At 44.5% G+C, this 25,028-nt stretch overlaps 1 protein-coding gene across 1 annotated transcript in view; it reads left to right on the top strand.

The window, feature by feature from the left end:
• Positions 1 to 25,028, top strand: part of DNAH9 (dynein axonemal heavy chain 9) — a gene marked incomplete at both ends in the record, with an annotated part of 197,253 nt that overhangs the window by 149,636 nt on the left and 22,589 nt on the right. The window contains 2 exons of the mRNA XM_084298353.1: positions 4,555 to 4,703; positions 8,319 to 8,446. Coding sequence (XP_084154479.1) covers positions 4,555 to 4,703; positions 8,319 to 8,446 — 277 coding nt within the window. The remainder of the gene's footprint in view (positions 1 to 4,554; positions 4,704 to 8,318; positions 8,447 to 25,028) is intronic.

Below are 25,028 nucleotides of genomic sequence, written 5' to 3'. Positions count from 1 at the left end.
AAGAAATTCAACTCTCTAAAAAACACATGTGTATTCATCTGTCCTTTTCACGTCAGTCTGTAACTTCTCGTAGTCTGATGTAGGAAAGCAAAGAGGTCTTTGGATTGAATTTAATAGTCAGCATCCATGATAGGTACCACACAGAATGCTAATAGTCATCTGACATTCCTCTTTCCTAATTGTCTTCAAAATTGTATTGAGTCTGTGACTCTTCAAAGAGTGGGAAACCCTTCAAGCAATGTGCTGGAGAGCTGCATACTCTCACCCTGAGGATTTCAGCCTCAACATTCCTGGTTTAGCCAGTAGCACTTCAACATCATGGGTCTTAACAAATTCTGAGAGTTTCTTCTGCAGTATAGTTGGATGCCACTAGTTGTTTTTCAGTTCGCAACTTGCAGATCTTTTCCTTCTATGTATCAGTGAGGATATCTGTAAATCTGTTTGCATTAAATTCCTTACTGATGATCAATGAACTTCACTACAAGTATAGTTGTAACCTTCCTATCTCTCTGAGATAGGTGCTTGACAAGAACTTAAATGTTGTTAAGGAGTGAAGGAAGAATTCAGTATCCTAATCATAGGTGAATAGGGTCATTTTAGGTACCCTAGAATATTCCTACTTCATCGCCAACTGCTGTTCAGAAAGGTTTAAGACCTTTTGTGTCTCATGTCGTATGTACCAGCATCATGCAGATGGTCTAGAAAGCATTTGGTATCTCAAGTAAGATGGTTACCATCCTCCCTACACCTTGCATTTACCTGCCTTGAAAGTTAGATTTTTCAGTCACTCTGCATAGCAGGTCCATGGGGATATTAGCATAGGGTGTTTTATTCTCTAGGCTTAAGGAACCATCAGGAGAAACCACTCTTATCCTGACTGACTCTGCAGGTGAGGTCAGTGCTCTACTGTCCATCACCAAGAACTTTAACTTTCTCAAGAAGGAATTCCAAGTGCAAAGACCTATTTCACACTTCAGTCTTACTGAAGAACATCAGAAAGGGGCTTGTTGCAACAGCTTGTGCTACCATGCTTCCACATGCACAATGAGGCTAGATCAGTCCAGCAGCTGGCAGGGTATAATTTCACAGAATCACAGAATGGTTGAGGTTGGAAGGGACCTCCAGAGGTCACCTAGTCCAACCCCCCTGCTCAAGCAGGATCACCTAGAGCATATTGAGCAGGATGGCATCCAGATGGGTTTTGAGTATCTCCAAAGAAGGAGACTCCACAACTTCTCTGGGCAGCCTGTTCCAGTGCTCTGTCACCCAAACTGTAGAGAAGTTCTCCCTCATATGGTGATGAAACCTCCTGTAGTTCAGTTTATACCTGTTACCCCTTGTCCTATCACTGGCCACCACTGAGAAGAGTTTGGCCCCAGCCTCTTTATGTTGTCCCCTCAGGTATTTGTAGGAATATATGAGATCCCCTTTCAATCCCATCTTCTCTAGGCTAAACAGGCCCGGCTCACCTATAGGACAGATGCTCCAATCCCTTAATCATCTTTGTGGCTCTTCACTGTACTCTCTCTAGATGTTCTACGTGCCTCTTGTACTGGGGAGCCCAGAAATGCACACAGTACTCCAGGTGTGGCCTCACCATGGCTAAATAGAGGGGAGGATCACCTCTCTCAACCTGCTTTCCACACTCCTCGTAATGCAGGCTAGGAGCCCATTGGCCTTCTTGGCCACCAGGGCACACTGCTGGCTCATGGTTAACTTGCTGTCCACTACTACCCTCAGGTCCCTCTCCTCAGAGCTGCTCTCCAACAGGTCAGCCCCCAGCCTGTACTGGTGCGTGGGGTTGTTCCCCCCCCAGGTGCAGGACCCTGTACTTGTCTGTGTTGAACTTCATGAGGTTCCTCTCTGCCCAAATCTCCAGCCTGTCCAGATCCCTCTGAACAGCTACACAGGCATCTGCTATGTCAGCCACTCCTCCCAGCTTTTTGTGTCATCTGTAAACTTGCGGAGAGTGCACTCTGTCCCTTCATCCAGGTTGTTGATGAATAAATTCAACAACACTGGACCCAGTACTGACCCCTGGGGGGCACCAATAACCACTGGCCTCCAACTAGATTTGGCACTGTGAGCACAACCCTCTGAGCTCTGCCACCCATCCAGTTCTCATTACATCCCAATGTCCACTCATGGATCCCACACTTCTGGAGCTTGCCCAGGAGGATGTTATGGGAGACAGTGTTGAAAGCCTTGCTGAAGTCAAGGTATACAACATCCACTGTTCTCCCCTCATCCATCCAGCAAATCATCTCATTGCAGAAGGCTATCAGGTTGGTTAAATACTAACTTCCCCTTGATGAATCTGTGTTGACTGCTCCTGATCTTTTCCTCCACATACTTAGAGGTGGCCTCAAGGATGAGCTGCTCCATCACCTTTCCAGGGATAGAGGTAAGGCTGACTGGCCTGTAGTAGCCTGGGCCTTTCTTCTTGAAGACTGGATTAATGTTGGCTTTCTTCCACTCCTCAGGCACCTCTTTTATTCTCCAGGACATTTTAAAGATGATAGAGAGAGGCTCACCAGTTCCCTCAGCACCCTCAGGTGCATCGCATTGGGGCCCATAGATCTGTGGGTGTCTAGCTTGCCTAAATAACCTCTAACCCAATCCTCTTCAACCAGGCGAAAGTCTTCCTCTCTCCAGGCTTTCTCTCATTTCCAGACTTGGTAGTACATGGGGGCTAGCCTTAGCAGTGAAGACTGAAGCAAAGAAGGCATTCAGTGACTGCCTTCTCTGTATCCGCCATCATAGAGGCACCCGCCTCATTTAGCAGTGCACCCATATTTTTCTTAGTCTTCCTTTTGCTGCTGATGTATTTGAAGAAGCCCTTCTTGTTATCCTTGATGTGTCTTGCTAAATTTAATTGTAACTGGGCCTTGGCTTTCACTGCATCCCTGCATTCTCTGACAATGTTCCTATATTCCATCCAAGGAATCTGTCTCTTCTTTCACATCATGTACACTTTTTTCTTCTGTTTAAGTTTTCCCAAGAGCTCCTTGCCCATCCATGCAAGTCTCCTGCACCCCTGGCTTGACTTCTTTCTTGTAGGGATGCACTGATCCTGAGCGTGGAGGAAGTGGTGCTTGAATGTTAGCCAACTCTCCTGGACCCCTTTCCCTCTAGGGCCCTGGCCCAGGAGATTCTTCCAGTTAGGTCCCTCAAGAGGTCAAAGTTAGCTCTCTTCAAGTCCTGCCCTGAGGGATGGACCTTTGAAACAATGCTGTATGACTACGGACTCTAGCAACTGGCACCTTCTGCCACAGTTATGTACTTAAACAGACTCCTCAGCTAAAGGATCTGTCAGCCATGACTTCATATAATGCAGAGAAGCTGCAAGCCACTCACATGTCTAAACAGGACGCTTTTTCTTTTTTTCTGGTACCATTTCACAAGTCCTACTGCTTATACTGTGGACCACCCCTATGAATGCATTAGCTGTGGACATCAAGGCTTTCATGGAGCCAAGGTCTGATGTAGAACAAGAATGTTGTGACTTTGTATCTCATGAACTTCATTAGATTTTTGTGGACTGAAGCTCTCCAGCAGCTCTTTAGCAAATCTGTCCCCAAACCAGATAAATCTACTTTTAAGAGGTACCAAACAAATTGGAATTTCTTTCTTTTGCAATCCCTTTGGCATTTGTATTCCAACTGCCTTTCACTAGTCCTTGAAGGAGTCTCTCAGGTCTCTTAGAAAGAATTTGGCTGCCTTATTCTGGTATCATCCCCCAGTTGAAAACTGGTCGATGTTTTTGTTCCCCTAGTACTGAGGTTTTCAAAAGGCTTTAGTCATGCACCTTTGCTATAAAAGCAACTGCTCCTTCCTGGGGTTTGAATATAATGCCTCTTCCTTTGAATCAATGTTCACTGTGTCATCTTTTTGTAAAGCAGTGATTTTTGGTAAGCTCACCCCATGGAAATTCACCCTGAACGTTCTCGATATGCTGCCTACTGTTTAGGCAGCTCCTGATGCTCAGTTGTATTTTTCCTTGCAGTTCTCATGCAGAGGCTAAGCTGCATGTGCTGGATATTCTTAGAGCTCTTCCCTTTTATCCTTCCAGAACAAAGTAATTTTCTAAATCACACAGACTTTTTGTGGCTTTTGGTGATACATCTGAAGTAATGCTGTTGCCTCTCAAATGCTGTATGGATTACAAAGTATGCAGCAGTTTTCTATACATTAACTTAACTATTTCTTCTCCCCTGTGATATCTGTGTCAGAACCAAGCCAGTACTGAACTGTATTGAACTTCTTCACACAGTGCTGGGTGGGTAGGTCCCACTGTTTGTCCATATCATTTTGTTATTTGTCAGATACTTGTGTGCCATGTGTCATTTTACATCTGTTAAACGTACCAAATGTTGACAGTGAGAGGTCCCAGAGCCCACTCTGCAGACCCTCTCTAAAATGATTTTATACCCATTTTTTTCATGAAATTTGATTTGTTTGAATCAGCAAAATTAAAATGAATTAATTATTTGCAGGGGAATCTTTCTTTCCTGAACAATAGTAGACTAGAAAAATTCTTTTTCTTTCCGGCAGAGATTTTGTAGAAAAAAAGCTTGGCAGTAAATATGTGGTAGGGAGACCCCTGGATTTTGCAACATCCTTTGAGGAGTCAGGACCTGCAACCCCAATGTTTTTTATCCTGTCTCCAGGAGTTGACCCACTGAAGGATGTGGAGAAACAAGGTAAATAAATCATGTCTGTAAGCATACCACAGAATTGTGTTTTATCTTCTGCATAATTATCTTGGCATGACATTTTATTTTTATTTATTTTTTATTTTTTTTCTCATCTGTTTGTGGATAATGGAGTAATCTGGTAAATAACAGATAATTGTGAGACTATGTGATTGTTTCTCTCTCTTTTTTTTTTTTTTTTTAAAGACTTTTGGATTTTTATCTAAAGTTTGATTTAAACTTGTCTCTTTCCTGCAGTTCTGAGGTTCCCAGTGTGGTTCACACAGCAACAATCTCTGAGTTGGTCTTGTACACAACCTATAACTTACATCAGAGATATCTAATATGCTGTCAGATAGCTAAAAATAAGCAACAGCTCCCTGTAACATTCTGCTGGTTAGTGGCAGAGTTTCTGTTTTTTAATCCCATCCTTCCTGACTTGTTTTTGGTGTGGATGTTATGATGTAGTGCTGTCAGCTGGCTTCATAGCCAAAGTGGCATCGCTGAGTTGCCTTGTTTGAGAAGCCAGTGATTGTTGTGGAACATCAAGTGCTGTAGTCAGTGCCTGTGCTCTGAAGCTACCAACATACAGACTTTTGCTTCAGGTCTCAGCTCCACTGTGTATGCATTATGATTTTCAGCCTGAACATGGCAATTACAGTACATCAGGAAATGGGGTCAGCTTCTTGCTGGACCACTGCCAAATTTAGGTCACTGCAGTCACTTCTTTTGAGACTGTTGCAGCAGAGGAGCTCCATCCTTCTGGAGCAGAGGGCCAGATACCCTTGGGTATTGCTTTAGGGCTGCTCCAGGTTGCCACTGTGTTCATCAGATGTCTTTTCTCCCTTTCTCCTTTTCCAGTCATGTAATACCCACATCTCTAAGACCATTGCTCGTGGTCAAGCCCCAGTGCTAACGTACATCTAAACTGTATGAATTACTTATCAGACAATCAGCAGAGCTGTTGGCCAGTTTTCAGCAGGCAGGTCTCTAGACTAAACCTCAGCAGGGCTGGCAGCCCCAGCAGAGTCACCAGTAACACAGAACTAAACCATCATTCAGATGAGAGGTGGCTGACGACTTCCTTCCTGAGCTGTGGGTTCATTTTCCTCTCTGTGATGCATGTTCTGGGTCCTCCCTAATAATGTCCAAGTCAATCCCAGGCTAGATCGTGGTATTTGGTCATGGGCAGCTCCTGGGCTTTGCACTGTATTTTGATCTCTTTCTGCCCTGATATCAGGTCTCATTACTGTAAATTGAAGGGGACTCCATGAGGAAGGTGTTGTCTTGTGCCTGGCTTCCCATTGGAGCCACATTGGTGATCCTGTCTCTCCTGTGATATTTTCTTGTGCGGGAGATCGAGCACTAAAAGCCAGCCATGAGTGGTTTAATCGGAATTGTAAAGATATGTGTAGTTGAGCACCTGGGGTTAGTCAGCTAGAAAAGTTACAGCAAGTGTAAGTGAAAAAAAAAAATAAACAAATTGAAACTATTGCTTTAGTGCAGCTACACTAGCCTTCAAGTCTGCCTCGCTGGGGCTTGGTCCAGATTTATTATTCAGTATTTTCTCTGTCCTTCATTAAGTTTTATTAAAGTGCATGTCTGACTTGATAAGTCTTTTGAATGGAAGATGACTTCTTCCAGATGCTGCCCTCTCATGGGGCCTTTCCTTTGCAATATGGGGAGGACCCTGAAGCAAACACTGTTGGTCTCGGAAAGCTTCCTGTGACCCTGCTGAGGACAGTCTACCTGCACTGTGCTCTCTCCTCTCCCCTCCAGCAAGGAGGAAGTCTGGCATCGTCTTTTGTGAGGCAGCCAGTGAAGGCTCACTGTGTGTCCCTCTGAAGTCTGTTCCTATCCATGATGGGGAAATAAAAACTGTGTTTTATTTACATTATTAACCACCTGGTTTAGAGCAGTACCTACCTTCTGTAAATTTTCCCCATCCCTTCTTGAGAGGATGAGTCCTGAGGGCAGAGTTACTCTGTGAGGAGTGGATCAGCAGCTCTCAATGTTGGTAGCAACCAGAGATGGTGAGAAAGAAAATTGGAAGTTCTCAAATATGGGTAATGCTGTGTCCTATGGGTTTTTCTGTAGTAAGGCTAAGCAGAAAACCTGAGCAAATGGAAGGGTTTGGATATTTATGTATATCCCCATCTGTTTCCAATCTTGTACCACGAGCTGCATCCTCAGTCTTGTTAGACGAATCTTTTCCTTGTTTTACTATAAAACTTATCTGCTTTCAGCAGGAATTAAGGGTGCGTATGCTGTCTGCCTGTAGAAATATGTGTAGGCAACACCAAGAGAACAGCACATGGGGGCTCCCTGGCTGTGCTGAATGCATCCTGCCGCTCTGCACGGTGCCAGCATGGATGTTTGTGGGGTTGCTTCCCTGCGGGAGCACAACGCAGTGCTCATCCTCCAAAGGAGGAGCCCAGAGGAGCATCAGGGACAAAATAAAAAGACACTAAATAGTTGCAATCTTTCCTACAGAGCAGTATATTAAAAGATATGGTCTTTGGGGTTCCCACTGTGCACTGTGTGGGCCCTGGTGAATGAGGTGGTCTCCAATGGTCCTGCAGGTCCTGGAGCACCCTTTCTGATGGGATCTGCTGCAGCCTGCCAGCCATGGGCCTTCCTACAAACATAGCAGTACAACTGGTGGCATCTCTACACAGCCAAAATCCAAGATGAAAACAGAGGGGTGGCTGATTCTTAAATTTGAGAAACCAGGAAGCCTTGGTCTAGGTCACAAGACTTTCACACAGATTTTGTTTCTGCTGCCTGCTCAAAACCAAAAGGGTTCTTAACCTCACTGCTGGTTTGAGCATACATTCACATGGCACATTTCCCCACTGAATGATATCTTGTTAAAAGACTATTTAATCAGTAGGAAATTACTTCTTCCTGGAGAAGAGGAGGCTGAGGGGAGACCTCATCACAGTCTACAACTTCCTCGTAAGGGGGTGTCGAGAGGCAGGAGACCTTTTCTCCATTAACACCAGTGACAGGACCCGTGGGAATGGGGTTAAGCTGAGGCAGGGGAAATTTAGGCTTGACATCAGGAGGGGGTTCTTCACAGAGAGAGGGTGGTTGCACACTGGAACAGGCTCCCCAGGGAAGTGGTCACTGCACCGAGCCTGTCTGAATTTAAGAAGAGATTGGACTGTGCACTTAGGCACATGGCCTGAACTTTTGGGTAGACCTGTGCGGTGTCAAGAGTTGGACTTGATGATCCTTAAGGGTCCCTTCCAACTCAGGATATTCTATGATTCTATGATTCTATTTTAATTTCTACAACTGTAAAATACGTTTTTATACAAGGTTTCAGGGGAATAGTGTTCTTTAAACAAGAGGCACTTTGTAATAATGTACCTTTGTATTGATGCTGCTCAGTAATTAAAAGTAGTTTGGAAGAAGCCACTGCTGTTTTCAGTGCTTTGGCAAGGAGTGTGTGAGAGACAAGATAACTCTTGTAAGAAGCGTGATAGCTCTTCTGTGAGGGTTTTAGATAAGGCTGAACTCAGCCAGGCTGCTGCTGCCTGAGCTTGGCTGTGCTGCATGCCATTCCAGTTAAAAAGTGCTGAACATTCTTTGTTTGTTTGTTTGTTTGTTTGTTTTCAGGGAAAAAACTTGGTTATACGTTTAACAACAGGAATTTCCACAATGTCTCCCTTGGACAAGGTCAAGAGGTAGTTGCTGAACAAGCTCTAGATCTGGCTGCAAAGGAGGGTCACTGGGTCATCCTTCAGGTACGGTGTCTTTGGAAACAGCTTTGCCATCTTCCCATGTTTCCTGGTGCTGATCAAATTAACAAGGGCAGGCTATCATTCCTGTCTGGTGGGAGATGGGACAAGACATTATCTGCATGTTCAAAACTGCCAGTTTCCACCTGTTTCTTGTTGTTATCTGTTTTTATCAGACTTTGTCATCTTGGTTCTCTTGCTCTTGAGCCCTCTATGGAGTGTGTAGTTGAAGGGAGTCCTCTGAGAGAAGGCTGTGCTACCCTTGACTATGGTTTTATTTGCTCCACAAATACATTAAGAACGTTTCCTGAGAGCTGTTAGATGGTTCTCTTTTGACCACTCAAAACCTGCTATGTATTTAAATGAGCAAAAAGAATATGTGCTCTGCCGCAGGAAAGGCAGAGGCTATCTGCAGTGGAGGTGTTGTCGTTATGCATCCCAAAACAGGTAGATGCTTAAAGCTGTCTTCAGAACTCAGCAAAATGTTGCCAAGTCTTAGGGTGCGAGGGGAGTTCTGTCTTCACCACGTGCTCTCCAAAGTCACTTATTCCGTGAGTGCTTTGGTTTGCTAATATGCAGTCAGTGATGCTAGCTTTTTTTGCAGGTCTTGGGAATCCCCTTGATTTCCTTGATATGGATTTTATAAACATTTATTATCACTGAATTGTTTGTATAAGGTTTAGGTTAAGACAGTGCTTGGAGTCCTGGTATGAGCCTATGGGCCTGATTTTGGTTTTTGAATTAAATGCCACTGATATTTTGATCTTTCTTCATGCTCTTGCTGCAAGCTTCCTCCAAGGTAGACAATTCTGAGCTTTTCCAGGGCTTTTAACATAGACAGCTGCAATGCTAGCCTCCGCACTTGAGATGGTGGTAAAACTAAGCAGCTTTATAAAATGTCTTCCATTCAGTACTGCAACGTGAACTTTTTTTTTTTTTTTTTTTTGTTCCCCTCTAATGGGGAATATTTGCTATATAGGATCTCTTTTAACTTAGTGTCCATGTCTGTTGATTCAGTACTAGCAGATGAGTAGTATTGGCCTCAGTGTTTTTGTTTCACCCATTCATATCTCTGGTAGGCAAAGCAATCAGTAAAAGGTCTCAGTGGACCCTGAATGTGAAATCAGAAGAGCTGCAGAAATGAGATTTGTATGAAAGAAGGATTTTGATGGTCGAGCTAACTGGCTTTCCAGAAACACCTGCCAAGTGTGACTATCTCCAGTGGCACAGAGCAGACAGGTTCCCCTGGGAGCTGACAGAGGAGTTTAATGCAGCTGGCTGCTAGCAGGTTTTGAAGCAAATACTGCATAACGCAAATTCAGGAGGCATGGCAGTGGCAGTGAGGACAGGCTGCTGGATGCCAGCACCGGGTCTCACTGGGGTCAGTCAGTCACCTGGGATTTTCTCTGCTGTGGTCACAAAACTGAAAAAAAATCATACACATAGACATCCTAGTATAATATTGTGACTGGTTTAGCAGAAAGTAATGTAGACAAGGCTGATTAAAAACAGAGATCAGAGCTCTTTCTTCATGTTTTCATAGTCACCAACCTTCTGAGCAAGCCAGGCAGGGCCCCACGGGGAGATGGGTGTCGTGTGTTGGTTCACTCTCAGGACAGACTTGGGAACATCAAGCGAGTGTTTGAGGCAGGCAGTGCCATTTCTCTCCAGTTCCTGCCTTTGGTGTTGTTGGTTAGGCCTGTGGAGTGACAACAGGGCAATGGATCTTACCTGTCACACAGAAGGGCCAAGCTGCTCCACTCCAGATTGTGCCGCTGTATTTCACTTCATGTCCCCATTTCTTTCCAAGGCTTTGATCTTTATGTAAAATGAGGAAAAGGGAAGGGAGAGCAACCTGAGGTGCTAAGTAGGTATCCCCTAAATTGGGCGGGTTGGTCTCAACTCTTTTGTGGTCAGCAGAAATCCATCTGAAATCAGATGGCCCTCTGGGCAAACTTTTTTGCAAGGTTGAACAAATGTTTTTTTTGAGGCTGAAATGCTGACCACTCCAGATATTGATAAATCAGTATGTAGTGGGTTTACGTGGCAAGGTTTTGGTAGCAGGGAGCCATAGGGGTGGTTTCTGTGAGAAAGATCTAGAAGCTGCCCCATGTTTGGGAAGGGCCCCATTGTTTTCCAGATCCGAGCCAATAAGCGACGTTGTTTTGCGCCTCTGTGAGAGCATATTTAAGACAGGGAAAAAACGCTGCGCCACACAGCAGCCGGGAGAGTCAAGGGAGTGAGAGAACAGCCTTGCACCAAGGTCAGTGTAGAAGGAGGGGGAGAGGTGCTCCAGGCGCCGGAGCAGAAGTCCCCTGTGGCCTGTGGTGAGGACCGTGGTGAAGCAGGATGTCCCCCTGCAGCCCATGGAGTACCACGGTGGAGCAGGGTTCCACGCTGCAGCCCGTGGAGGAGACCACGGTGGAGCAGGTGGCCCTGCACCGACGGAGGCTGCCGCCTGTGGAAGACCCCTGCCGGAGCAGATTCCGGGCCGGACCTGTAGCCCGTGGAGAGGAGACCACGCAGGAGCAGGTGACCTGGCAGGAGCTGCTGCCCGTAGGGGAGCCAGGTTGGAGCAGTTTTCTCCTGAGGGATGGACCCCGTGGTACGGACCCATATCTGGAGCAGTTCTGGAAGAGCTGCTGCCTGTGGGAAGCCCACGCAGGATCAGTTCATCAAGGACTGCATCCCGTGGGTGGGACCCCACAGCACAGGGGACGAGAGTGACCGAGAAGGAGCGGCAGAGAAGAAGTGCTGTAGACTGACCATAACCCCCATTCCCCCGTTCCCCTGCGCCGCTCGGGGGGAGGAGGTGGAAGAGGGTGGATGGGGGGGAAGGTGCTTTTGGTTTGCTTTTTCCTTCGTTTTCTCACTTCTCTCGCTTGTTAGTTGTAGGCAATAAATCTTACTATCTCCTTATGCCGAGTCTGTTTTGCCCGTTACAATAATTACTGCGTGATTTTCTCGTCCTTATCTCAATCCTTGAGCCCTTTTCACATATTTTCTCCCCATTCCTCTTTGAGGAGGGGGAGTGAGAGAGCGGCTGTGGTGGAGCTCGGCTGCCCACTCGAGCGGAACCACGACACAGTATCCAAACTCATCACAGCAGGAATGAATGAGAATCCCACGAAGGGGGATCCTGTCATTTCAGTCATAGGTGGATCATGGCAAATATTTGCCATATGGCAGTTTATTTGACAAGGTCTTTCCTTTGAGGCTTTTGATGACAGATACCTTACAGCTTCAGGAGTGTTTGTAGATCGGTTACACAGGACCTGGAACGACACAGACAACTCGATATACAAAAAATGCCCCAGAATTTATAAGTCATCACAATAATAATAAGAGAGTGGGACAGAGCAGATCTCAAGAGGCAGTCAGGGTAATTTTACCCACGTTAATCAAACTCATTGTTTGGAGGCTGTATGCCACCCACAGGACAGCTACATCCAGACTTCCCATTTGCTGTTGAGCAGACAACAAATTGTTCAGCTGTTAGGTTCACTTCTGCACTTTATTGTCCACTGATCAACTCTTCAGGTAACATGGAGTAAAGCTCCCCTGATAACCACTGAACTTGCTGTCTCATATAAACCCATACATACGCTTTCCAAGACAAACGCTTGATATGCTCACCTAAATGGCTTTTACGCATGTAGTTCATTACCGGTCTTTGATTGGAACCAGAAATAATGATAGTCAAGTACTATGAGTAATACGGAGTCGGGGAATTATGTTTGTGGGAATCAGTTATTAAGCGACATTGAAACAGATGGGAAGGTCTTACTGTTTTGCAGTAGCAGGATCACTGTTCTTACGTCAGGAAGGGCTGCTGATGTGGGACTGATTCTTTATGAATTGTAATGACTGGCCAGTGTTACCCGCCGAAAGGAAACCAGCATCATAGGAGGCAAATTAGGAGGTTACCCTCTGCAGCAAGTTTCACTACAGAACTGATCTCTGGGGCTGTCAAGCAGCTACACCATACCTGGTTAACGTGTTGTTTGATCATTACAAGATAGAGGCAGCAGAAAAAGTTGATTCTGAAGCAGCAAGAACAGTTTCTAAGTCTGCATTCAGACTGTGTGGCAAGAGTTGTGGCTGTATGGGTGGGAGAGCTGAGGTGCAGAAAGGAACCTGAGGAGGGTGCACATCTGTTGACTCACCCCACTCCTGAAGGTGTTTAATTCCCATCACTGGAAATCACTTTCACTAAATATCTCCAGTACAGGCTGAGTGACCATTTCAAAACGTCTTAAAAAAAAAAAAAAAAAAAGGTACAGAAACCAAAGCTAGCCCTTGGCCTCTAAGTTTCAGTTTTGACAAATTGATATCATCTTCTAAGAAAAATCTACCAGAAGCATGCTGGCCAGCTTTAGTGTGCTCTTTTTGGGCCATAGCTCTCTGCTAGTGCCCAGCAGGCAGTAGCCAGCAAAGGTTTGGTCTCTTGTTAGGTAGCTAAGGTCTGTTAACAGCAGTTGAAACGGTCTTCATCTCCGTGGGTAAGAAAATGAGACAAAACAAACAAACAAACAAACAACAAAGCAAAACAAAAAGCTTTTAAAGCAGATTTTGTCAAGCATGAAATCCCACTGCTTTGGCATGCTGAAAATCCATGAAGAACATCAGGAAAAAAACAGGTAAGTGTGAATAAATGCGCATATTAGTATCTTGCCCCTCCACCACCACCTTAATGTTTCTCTTGGGTTGGAAGAAAATGTAAATAGTGTTTGTATTTTTATTAATAAGGTTGTGAGAAATGCAGGATCTGTCATGTTACAAGCTGTGGGATACACTTGCAGGTCATTTACTGAGAAAACAGGTTTTCTTTTTAAGAGTTTCCAAATGCTATATATTTCTTTTGCCCCAAGGAAAAAGAAACTCTCTTTTTTCTTACTTTTTAAGGTGTGAGATGGAGTTACATGCAGACTTTTGGGTGATGGAAACCAGCTCATTTCACAAAGGCTTGTGATATGTCACTTGGAAGGGGATAGCCAGCTTGGGCAGAGAAAAGCACTTCCCCTCCTGCAGGTTCACACAGGACTTCTCTGAGAGGTGGATGTGCTTACATGGAGCATCTCTAGCAGATTGTGCAGAGACCTGGGGGTCCTGGGTGTCACACAGGAAGCATATTCAAGCAGGAGGAGATCTGGCAGTTGGACTGAGCATTTGTTTACAGCCTGTTCTCTTGCCTGAGTTTCTCTGAAATATGTGAGGGGTGCCTGGCAACTGCAGCACTGTGACCACTGTGAGCAGTGCGGGTCCCAACTAAACTGTGCTGCCATGTGCAGTGTCTCCTTGCTGCAGCACTGGGGCTCGTCTGGGCAGAGGGTTGTCACCTCTTGGGCATCCTTCATATGCACCAATCCCTTGGTTCCTTCATGTTTCCCACCTTCCCAGCTATGTCCGTAGGGCTGGATTGGTGGGAAAACAGACCTCATTAGGGCATTGTCCTAGGAAAGGATGGTGCAGGAGCCCCAGGCCTGTAGCACTTGGTGTTACATGCAGTTTTACACATACACCAGGTACCACCTTCCTCTCCAAAGCCTTCCATGCATTGGAAGAGGGGTAGCGTTCAGTTTTAAAGGGGAGATAGAGCTAATTGTCAATTTGTTCCTTATGGCAAGTTCTGTGAACTTGGAGGTAGGCAGCAGCCAGGTACCACTGCTAGGAGATAGACCAAGGTCCAGCAGGGCTCTGCCCTCTGCAGCTGACATCTTTCCAGCTCATGTAAAACCCCATGCACAGTTGAACAATCTCCTATCTCCTGTGGTGCAGCTCTGTGGAAGATGAGCCCTGCTACCAGCAGGCCCAGCATCCAGATCCGTGCCATTCCTCTAACAGCATCTTCCCAAGTCACTTGTGACTCTCTGGTCCCTGCTTGGAATATTTTGGCTGAGGGAGTCTCGGTGACAGTTTTCTTCCAGGGTTAGAAGACTTTGTGTCCTTGAGGGCTTGATGTTCAAAACACCCACACAAACATACTTTTCTTGAAAACAAGATTTATTAAAAGTAGGAGGAAAATCAGATCAAAGAGAATAATGTGTTCAACTCAGAGGGCTGGATAATCTGTATCCCAGAATATTTAAACAGCGGTGGAAGAAACTATGAATCCATTGCAAGCTTTTGTAATGAATCTGTCAAATCAGAGGCTGCCATCTGACTAGAAAATAACAGATTATTTAGCATATATTTCTAAAACAGACAAATTACTGGAGCAGACTGGTCTTAACTCAGTAATATGCAAAGTTTCAGAACAAGCTTTGAAGGGCAAAATAAGTAAGAAATGTAAGTAACAGTAACAGTTGTATTAGGAATTTGCTGAAGATAGATCAGGCCTATCAGATAGTTAGCACTGCAAAGGTCACTGACTTTTAAGAGGAAATAAACTTGCTGGCCCTCCTTGAGCCAGGAAGGTTGGACCAGATTACCTCCAGAGGTCTCTTCCAGTTTTGTTCTGTGATTCTCTGAAGTGCAGCAGCTCTAATTAATGAGAGCTGTAGTAAAGCTGCAGGTGCCACCCAGGAGTGTATCAGCAAAGCTGTAGAAGTTAAATGTTGCCAGCAGAACTCCCAAAGAATAGTCAAGGGACTAGTCTCACTTAAGACATCGCCTTGGCTCAAAAAAAAAAAAAAGTGTTAATGGATTTGCACTGGTATATTATTAAGAGAAGTATTGTCAATACAGATGAAGATTGAAATGTGATGCAGGACAGCTGGGGAAGACTATAGGCCTGGAGTAGTCCAAACAGGATGAAATTTAGCAGAACAGAGCAAGGTTGTGTGCTCAGGACTATAGCAAAGGGGAAAAGAGCTGCTTCAGGTAGGAGAAATCCCTGACGTGAAAAAAGCAGGTAGGAACTGGAAGTGGAAAATTATCCTGCTGTCTGAGCAGTGAAGGCCCCTACAGTCTCCCCACAGGTGTGGTAGCAAAGCCTTAACTGTTCTCAAGAGGGTGTTTAGTAAGTTTACTGGTGGGGTCTTGGCATGGATGTTGTATGTCTGATTTCCTGTTTTCCCTGCTGTCCTGATGTGTGTGATGTGACACATCGTAGTGTCACTGCTCATCCTAGTGACTGATGAAGGTAGGCAATACCAGGGAGGGAAATCATGTCAGGTCATGAATTTATTATGCCTCCACTAAGTGGGTGTGGTGTAGTGATCACTCGGACACCAGGGTTCTTTCAGGATCAGTAACCTGCTACTGCTTTATTGATGACATAACATTAGCTCTCTCTTACTGAGACCTAACTTCATCTTTCATATTGATGGGCATATCTTCATTCTTCCTTGTTGCATTCCCATCTGGAGGACAGGCTCCCTTCCTATACTATTTGCCCCACAGCAGTACTTTTCCAACTTTGCCCCCGCAAACACCCAGCAACTTCCATGCCTTAATGGCCAGAGAACAGCAACCCCAGATGGCAAGGTGTCTCCTGAATCATCCTTCTTTGTTCCCTCTAAACTCTTTACATTCCTGATGGCCTCATGGTTAAGAGTCTGATGTCATCACCAACCATGGGGCTTGTCGACCCCCATGGCCACGCTCTCCCACAGGTGGGGGAATAATAAGCCTGTTTCTATATGATGAGCTTGTTGCAAGCAGAGTTCTTGTCAATAGCTGTGGGCACCTGAGGAGTGATTATTCTAACCTGCCTTACACGCCACTCCTAGGTAGGAAATATCTTCTGTTCTTCTCTCTAGGGTGGAAGAGAACACTTTAGGAAGCTGAGATGCTCCTCACAGGGGGTTTCAGCCACCCTAATAACTGCTGGAGGGGCCACACAGCAGGGCACAGGAGGATTATGGAGGGCTTTGGTGAAAATGTCCTCACAGAGGTGACTGAGGAGCTGATGAAGGGAGGTTCTCTGTTGGACCTGATTGTCACAGAGAAGGAAAAGTGATTGGGGTTGTGAAAGTCAGGTCTCTGGTGCGTGCAGTCTCATTTGTGTAGGGAGAAAAGAGCTCTGCACATCAAGGAGCACTAAGTATGTGCTGGCATAAGCTGTGTCTGCTGGGTTTCCCTCTCTAGCCCTATTTTGAAGCTTTTTGCCAGGGCAGTGACCATCAAAATCACCAAATGATGTTTTTCAGCCTAATGGCAAAGAAACAGTAAATTTGTTTACATGTTTACAGCTGTAGATCTGAATGAAATGATGCAGGGAAGAATTCAGACATTAGATATTCCCAATTTAATTGTAGTCTTCATCCATTAGCTGAAATGTCATTTCCCTCTCTTTGCAATCATGTTAATTTAATTCTTGAGCATCTTCCCATTTTCATAGGTTGTTGCTTCACTGAGTCAGCTTCATGTACTAAATTGAATAATAGTGAGCTCCTAGAGCAAAACCGTATGAGATCCAGACGTTGGCACAGCACTTCTTACTGCATCATAAACACAATGGAGCCTTTTTCTGTGCGCTTCACCACCAAACTTAGCTTCAAGCAAGAGATATATACTGTCCTGTAACAGACATATTGTCCGTTCTAGGCTCACAAAAGCATTTGGCACTAAGCCTCTGCTTCAGTAAAGAAAAAGACTACTTTGCCTTCCAGCTACAGTATCTTTTCATTCCTAGGTGTACATGAAAGGAGAAATACCCATTTTTCTTTGCTGTGCATTCTATCTGCTCTTCACTACCTATCTTTAAATCTTTTATCAAATGAATTTTGGTGAGATAACCTCCATCACTGTCTTTAAAACTTTGGGGAATCAAGATCAGTCCAGGTTTTCTGTAGTTCATGCTCATTTGCTCTCAGGCTTGGCAAATCCAAGTAGTCTCTCCTTCCACTAATGTCTGTATTTGGGTTGAGGTCCAGACCTGAGTTCTGGACTGTGGGGTTCAAACCAAGACTGAAGTGTTAGAGTGGTTGGAGGAGGGGTGAGGACAAACTCAAATGCCTTCTCAAGCCTTAAATTGTGCCACATTCTGTCAAAATACAAGTGGATCCAAGTTATCTCTATTTTTCTGTTGCTGATCAAAAAAAAAGAAACATCCTGAACAGGGGCCAGGAGATACCCAAGCTGGCAGCTGCCATTGCAGAAATGATTTCAATACACCTCTTCAGAAGGGCAGTGCCTTGCCATCATTTCTCTCTTGAACAAGCTCTCTGGTCTGACCATGGACTGCTGAGTCCAGCTGGCCCTGTATCTCTTCTGGGTCCTACGAGCCTCTCTTTAGATCCCCTGTTATGCTCCATTCAGTCATTCAGTCACCATTTACTTCCTTCTTGTGTTTGCCTTTGTACATGAATTTTTCAGTCCTATCTGCCATCACCCCTAGGTGATGCCTGTACTTGTCAGCTCAGCAGTGCCAGGAGACATTCGCCAGGCTGGACCTCATCTGTCTCTCCTATCTCATTGTCAGCGCAGGTTCTGCTCCTGGTTGTGGATGAAAACGGCTGGGTCTCTCCCTGACAGTTCAGGAGTAAGGATAGGCCAGCGATCATTCCCAGTAGACATCTCAGATATAACCCAGCCTGTTTTGGAGTGTAAAATGGGTCAGTAGTGTAGAAAGGGGCAGTTGTGTTGACATTAGGCCCAGGAATGATCTTATGCACATTTCATTTACTATCTTCAACATTTAGACATGTCTGTGCTAAAAGAAACTGCAGAATGCAGTTTCATTCAAAAAACTGGTCTAACAACACTCAGGTGCTTGCAGGTATCCTGGAAGTGCTCTAAATTTTCAGGCCAGTCACTGTTTTTTGTGGTTTTATTTATTTATTTTTTTAAATATTTTTATTTTCTTCTGTTTCCTTTCCCAAATTGCATTTGCATTCTCTGTACCGTGTTTAGTGGAAGGGTCACAGATCAGCTTATTTTTACTACTGTAGCAGAAAAGGGTCAGGTTCTCATTTGGAGCTGCAGCCACAGCAGGTGAGGCTTAAACAAATATGAGAGCAGTGAGGTTACATAACACAGCTTTAGTACAGCCAGTGTTGGCCCAGCCAAGATCCTGAGTGTTAGCAGAGTTGTAAAGAGCCCTCTCATACCTGGACTGGCTTGACTCAACATTGCCAGTCCCTTTATAGCTAGGCCAGTATCGCTTTTGTGTCTGTACTGGTGAAATCATGCCACAAAATGTAGAGGAGATGCATCCATAAACAAAAGGTGGGAATAGCTGTATAGTTTCCAGTGCAGCAAAAGCTGAGCTGTTCATCATTGCTTAGTGGCTAAGATGGTGAGCAGAGAATCATAGGTACCAAAACACTGAAACCACTGAATCATAGAATAGCCTGAACTGGAAGGGACCCACAAGGATTGAGAAGTCACTCTTTGTAGATGACATTAAGCTACTTAGTTTGCCCAGCCCAAGTAAAATGGCGGGGATCATCGTAGGGCCTGCAGTGACACAATGGACAGCATGCTCAGAGGTGGGGTTCTTCTGGAGCTCTGGGGTGGCCTCTCTGTCGAACTACAGCCCAGCTTGTTGCTCAGAAATAGCTTGGCCTCAGAGACCCGTGAGCAGATGGTGGTGGTGGCTCGGAAATGGAGTGTGCGTGCTCATCCATTTTGGTCTCTGAGTCCTGTAGCAGCACTCACAGGATCGTAGGGCTGGCTGAAGGAGGATGGAGCTGTTCCTGCACCTTGTTGTGTGGTGGAACCCCACACCACCACTGAGAGGAAGCATGTCCAGGGGAGCAGACCCACAGTGCCCCCTCCCCATCCTGTTTTACAGCCCACCATGAGCAGGGAGATGGAAGTGCTGGGGCTGTCTCTGAACTGCCAAACCTAGCTTTCAGATTTACTGTTAAATCTGTGACAATTTTCTGAGAGCATCTCGTAAGGGAATGAGGCATTGTAAACACAACTAATCCCCGCTGCTCCGGGAGGTGATTGGAGATAAGGCGTGAAGGAGAGAGCCCCTCTCAGGAACATGCAGGGTCTCCAGCAACTGTCAGCAAAAGGAGTGTGCTGTGGAGTGTCTGTGGTTTGTATGTATGTGCTGCTATTTCTGATGGTTACCACAGCAACACTTGCGTCCTGTGATACACGTTCTGCCTTGTGAAGTGCAAGCACACAGAGGTGCTTGGAAGTGCATTCCCAATGAAAGAAAAGCCTCTGGTGTTCCCGTCTTTCTGCACATACCCCCCAGCCCTGCCCGTGGACCCTCTTTCTCTGGTACTTGCTCTCTGTCTCATACTCTGTGATGCAAAGTAGGGAAATAACAGAGGGTGAGATGGTAATGGTCAGTGTGCACAGGAAGATATTTCAGGTTCCTTTTTTTACCCTCTTATCAGCTGTTTGCTTTTGGCAGGATTTGGCTCCCACCTGCTTCTTTATCTTTCCATTCATAAAGAAAGGTAATGTGCCCATGAATTGTAACCCAGTTTTACCTGCAGCCAAGACTGAGCCATGAGCTGTGACAAAGTGGAGATGCTGGGGAGTTGTCTTTTACACAACAGCTCTTTTCACAGACCTCAAAACACAGAAAAGAAAAAAAATATAAAAGAAAAAAAAATCAATAAAGCAATGAATTAACTTGCTTTGTCCTGCATAAAATGTGTCTTTTGGAGGTCTTCTGGAATCAGGAGTACACAAAAACTGTTGCAGTGTAAACTACACAGTGTGCTTTAGGGAGATAATATTGACAGTGTATGAAGCCCTGGGCCACAGAAAAGTGGACAGGGCTTAATTATCTCCTCTTTCTCCCAAGGAAGAGCTAGAGGCAGCCTATGAAACCGTCAGGAGGCAGGTTTCAAAGCAAGCATGCAAAGCAAGCATGGGGAGGTGGTTCTTCAGTAGTTCAACTGTGATTGGTATTAAGGAAGCGTTGCCTATTTTGTGTCGTTATTGATAATTAACATAACATTCAATTATTATGACCGCGTATGTTGTCATTAGTCATGTTCTGTCAAGTTGTGTTATCTGACTGCTGAGAATTAATTTGAAAGGTTTCCTTCAAACCTGTGAATTTTCTCCACAGCATGTCTGTCCTTTTAATATATTTTTTTTTTGAGCTGTATGTTTATTTATGTCTGCTTCTTGCTTAAGTATTCATTTGATCAAATCATGAATTCTTAGTATCAACTCATGTTTTGCTGCATATATTCTTTTCCATCCATTCTATCACAAAAGGATAATATGTAAATGCTTTGATTATTTTTAGAAGTGTTTCTTAAGTTGTCTGTGATACTGAAGGCAGTGATGCTGACAAATAATGGTCATTGGTGTCATGTCAACACAAGCTAAAGCAATTATTTTTCAGCCATCTAACACCACAAAAGCAGATGTAGGAAGAAACTGCCAATTAAAGATGAAAGCAGGCTCAGGTATATAGTCTGTGATTAAACTGATACTTAATGCACAGTTTTTCTTATGCTTTTCTGTTGAGCTGTTCCCTTAAATTACTAAATCTCTGTAGCTGTTTAAAACACTTTGGTCCATTCCCGCTTTATTCTTGAACTTCTAGACTGAGTTGGTTGCCTGGACCCTGGCAATTACCTCATCTCTTGAAATTCTAAATACCTCAGACAAGCACTGGTGTGTTAACGGTCATATATAATTGCATTTTGCCTGATGCTGTTCATATAGTTGGTGTTTTACACTGGAGTGTCTCTTCCCCAGAACAGGGTTGCTTTGTTCAGGCATCTTCTCATTTGCTCCCATGCCTCAGACTCCATTTAACCCACATAACATCAGCACAACCCTAAATCCTTTCAGGGAAGGAGACTGAATGTAGTCTCCTTCCCTGAAAGGATTTAGGGTGCAGTTTTAAAGAAGAAATGTTGCTCCCAGTCACGTGAATCAGCTTTGGGGCAGCAGGACTGGGTGTGCAAGGTATCCATGTGTGAAGCAGTTGCCTTGTCAGAGCCTGAGGCTGACTTGTGGCAGGAGTTGTATGGCAATTTATGGCATCAAAAGGAGTTGTATGGCAAGTTGTATGGCATCAAAGCAACCTCATAAAATCTTGGGCAAAAAGGGCAAAACTGAAGGTACCAGGGAGTTGGTTATAACATCTAAAATGTGGAGGACTTGGGCAGGGAGACAGCATAGGAATTTTCCCTGAGATCTTGGTGGACTTTGTACCCAGCCCCACAGAGAGAAAGAAAATGGAATTAGTTAAGTGCACATTTTTAGAAGACATTGTGGTTTTGAAACCACACTTACTCTGTCACTTTATGATTTAGTGCTTGCATCTGGGTTAGGATAAGATGACCCACCTTCTCTATGATGCCCTGGTCAGATGATTAGTTCAGCTCCAGACATCTGTGCTCAGGCGTGCCCATTTCCAGTACCCTTGAAAATTGGTACAGATCCAGAAGCAGAAAGCCACTGTGAAGCAGCAGCTTGTACTGAAGATGTGCTTGTGTCACCAAGAACAGACCAGAGTTCTTTGTGATAGCTGAGAAGGGAGTTGCTCTGTGCAGAAGGTAGGGACAGCCCACTGGCTGCACTGTTGTATAGCTGGGTTGTGGTGTGTGCACAGCCAGGATGAGCATCCATGTGCACTGTAGTCACTATTAGGGGTCAAGAAGTCAGACTTCACCATAACAACATATATATATTTATGTATATATAGGGGGGAAAAAAAAAAGTATGATTGAGATACCAATTGGAAATATACCAGTCCTTAACCAGATCCCTCTACAAAAGTGACACTGGGTTTTGCACCCAAGACTTGCCAAGGACGTGGTGAACATGCAAGGACAGTCACTGATATGCAAGGGGTGCCGATTCCAGATGTGACTGAGTTTTTAGCCAGATTTCTTATCTCCTGAGGCACTCACAGCTCCTCTGGAGAGATGCATCGCCATCTGGTCCTTTGTGTCTCATGGAACAGCTCTGAGTGCTGACCCATCCCTGCTAACAGTCTGTGACCATAGCCACCACTCCCATCCCAAACCGTGCCCAAAGCACCTCAGCCTTTCCTTCTCTGCAGCTGCTCATCCTCTTCCTCAGTCCTGGATGGAATCTCTCCACAAGCAGACTGTGAGAGGCAACCGAAACCTCCAGAAAAGTTTTTGTGTTTTCATGAGGGAGCTCCCTCAGTGCTCTTCTGTGCCATCAGTCCATAAAAGCACCGTGCTGGGGCAGACAGCCCAACTCCCTGCCCGTCAGAAGGCAGGCCCAGATGCTGAGGGAAAGGATGTATGAATAGGGTAAGCACGCAGTGATGTGTCTTGCTGTGAATCAAAGCTCAGCTTCATTCCAGATTCTCTCAACCTCCACAAAACCCTGATACAATGAATTCTCAATTTAGTTATGCATCATATAAGAATGTACTGCTCTGTTCATGCCTACATTATTATCCTTCATTCATCACCTCCACCCTGATCTCTCTCTCCAAGTTGGCAAGTCCATGTCAATTTTGTGGCTTGTTGAATGGAAGCTATATCTTTCTGGGGACAGAGAAATGAGAACTGGGTATTGCATCCAAGATGAAGGCCTGCCATGGATTTATGGAGTGACATAATAATGTTTCCAGTTTATTTGCTGTTTCTTTGCTGACATTTGATTGCTGTCGCACTGCTAAGCATTGAATTGTTATTTGCAGAGAATAACCATAAGGACTCTGAGATCTCTGAGTGGTAATAGCTAATTCTGAACCTGTCATTGTTTACACATATAAATAGCTAGGGTTGATTTTCTGCATGCATTACTGCATCTATCAACACTGAATTTCTTCTGCCATATCATAGCCAGTCATTTAGAATGATGGCACACTTTTGCACTTCTTTGCCATCAGGTTTGGTTTTTACTACCTGGAATTAGTTTGTCTTATGACTAATTTTGTCAGCTCACTAATCATTCACTCTTTCAGGTGGTTTTTGAATATGGTGAGCAGTTCAAACCCTGTGAGTAGCTTCCCAGCCTGTTTCCTATGCCTTAATTGGTTGCTTGTCTCTGAGACCTTCTCCCTTAGCTGCAATAAAATTGTTAAGTGAAAGATAAATATTCTATTTGGATTAAGGTACAAACATGGAGAGACACTGGCCCCATGGAGGCAATTCTTCCACCTTCCTGAGTGATTCCTGAAGCTGGTGTGGTGACCTTCTGGAGATACCTCTGCCTTTCCAGCAATCACATATGGTGACACGCTTAAATTTGGGCATCCCCCTGTTAGCAACCTAAAATGGGTTGGAAGTCTTAAGTTTCTCGTTTTCTCTAATTCACACCATTTTTGTGTTGATTCACTGCTTATTAAGGCTCCTACCAGTTTGTCTAGTGCCCACTGAGCAGTAATGGACCACTTCCACATCTGAGTTTCTTTAGGGTGGCTACCATCTGGTCCTAGTAAATTGTTATTATTAGATTATTAATTTGTCCTAAAAACTCTTCATCTGCTGCTTCAATTTAAGAGTCTTTCTGGTGATTAAGGGACTGGAGCATCTGTCATATGAGGAAAGTCTGAGAGAGCTGGGATTATTTAGCCTCAAAATGAATTAGCTCAGAGGGGTTTGTCAGTTGGTTTAAATACCTTTTGCCAGAGGGAGTACAGAAGATGGAGCCAGGCTGTTCATAGTGGTGCCCAATGAAAGAGCAAGAGGCAATTGGCACAATTGAAAGGGAGGAATTTTTCCTTAAATATAATAATTTATATTTATTTTTACTGTTAGGGTGGTTGAAAAGTTGCCCAGAGAGGTTGTGGAGGCTCAGTCCTTGGAGTTATTCAAAGACCTATCTGTACACAGTTCTGGGCAGCCAGCTCTGTCTGACCCTGCTCTGCGCAGGAGGGTTGGATGGATGACCTCCAACCTCAGCATGTGAGTGATTCTGCCCCTGTAAAATAGGCTATAAAACAGGATACCCTCCCCAAAGTCTGCAGTGAATATTCCTCCAAATATGAGCTGTTTTGTGGTGGCCTTGCCTTTCTTGGGCACTCCCTATACACCTTGATCATCTTTTAGTTTTATAGGCTCTGTGGTAAGTTTCTTGTGCCTGGAGAAGGTTTTATTATTGTTTTTTATTGTTTTCAGAAGATTGCTTTTTAAAATCGTTTTCAGCCTTACCATGACTGGATTTTGTGCTCCTTTCTGTTTTTCTCATTTGGACATGATTTCCTTTTTCTGAAGAATGTCATTTTACTCTTAATAGTCTCCATTACTCTGCTATTTAACCATGAGAGCTCCTTTCTGATCCTTGTTATAGGTGATATATATTTATTCTAAGTCTCTAATATGGTTTCTTAGTGTAATTTCCTTGCCACCTGCAAGCAGTTTATCTTTTTGGCATCTGCTTTTTAAGTTTAGGAAGTTCCTTGTCCTGTCTCTGGATGGGATAAGTCACCTTCCACAGTGCCTGTTAGCAGAGCCAGCTTGGATTGCACACCTAACTTTAAAATTATGGTGGTTTTAGACCAAGAACCCCTGCTGTAGGTGATCTGTCCTGTTCCTAGTGTAAGAAAAGCTATTTTATTGCCTGGAATTTTAGAAAATTATATAGGACTATAGCTGGAAAAGTGAGGCAAGTCTGCATTCATTTTCTGATCTCTGCATAATACTGCTTAATTTTCTGACAGATATGTGTACCTAGTTGCATGAATAATTAAATATTTTATGTTAAAGGTCTTTGCAAAACCACCAGCTTGACTTTTTCCCACTAACTTGCATTTACTGGTATTGATGGCCCTCACTGATACTCT

Source organism: Netta rufina, assembly GCF_964035555.1.
Source record: "Netta rufina genome assembly, chromosome: 19".
Lineage (NCBI taxonomy): Eukaryota > Metazoa > Chordata > Aves > Anseriformes > Anatidae > Netta > Netta rufina.
Note: the sequence above shows the minus strand (reverse complement) of the source record. Positions and strands in the feature narration are given on the sequence as shown.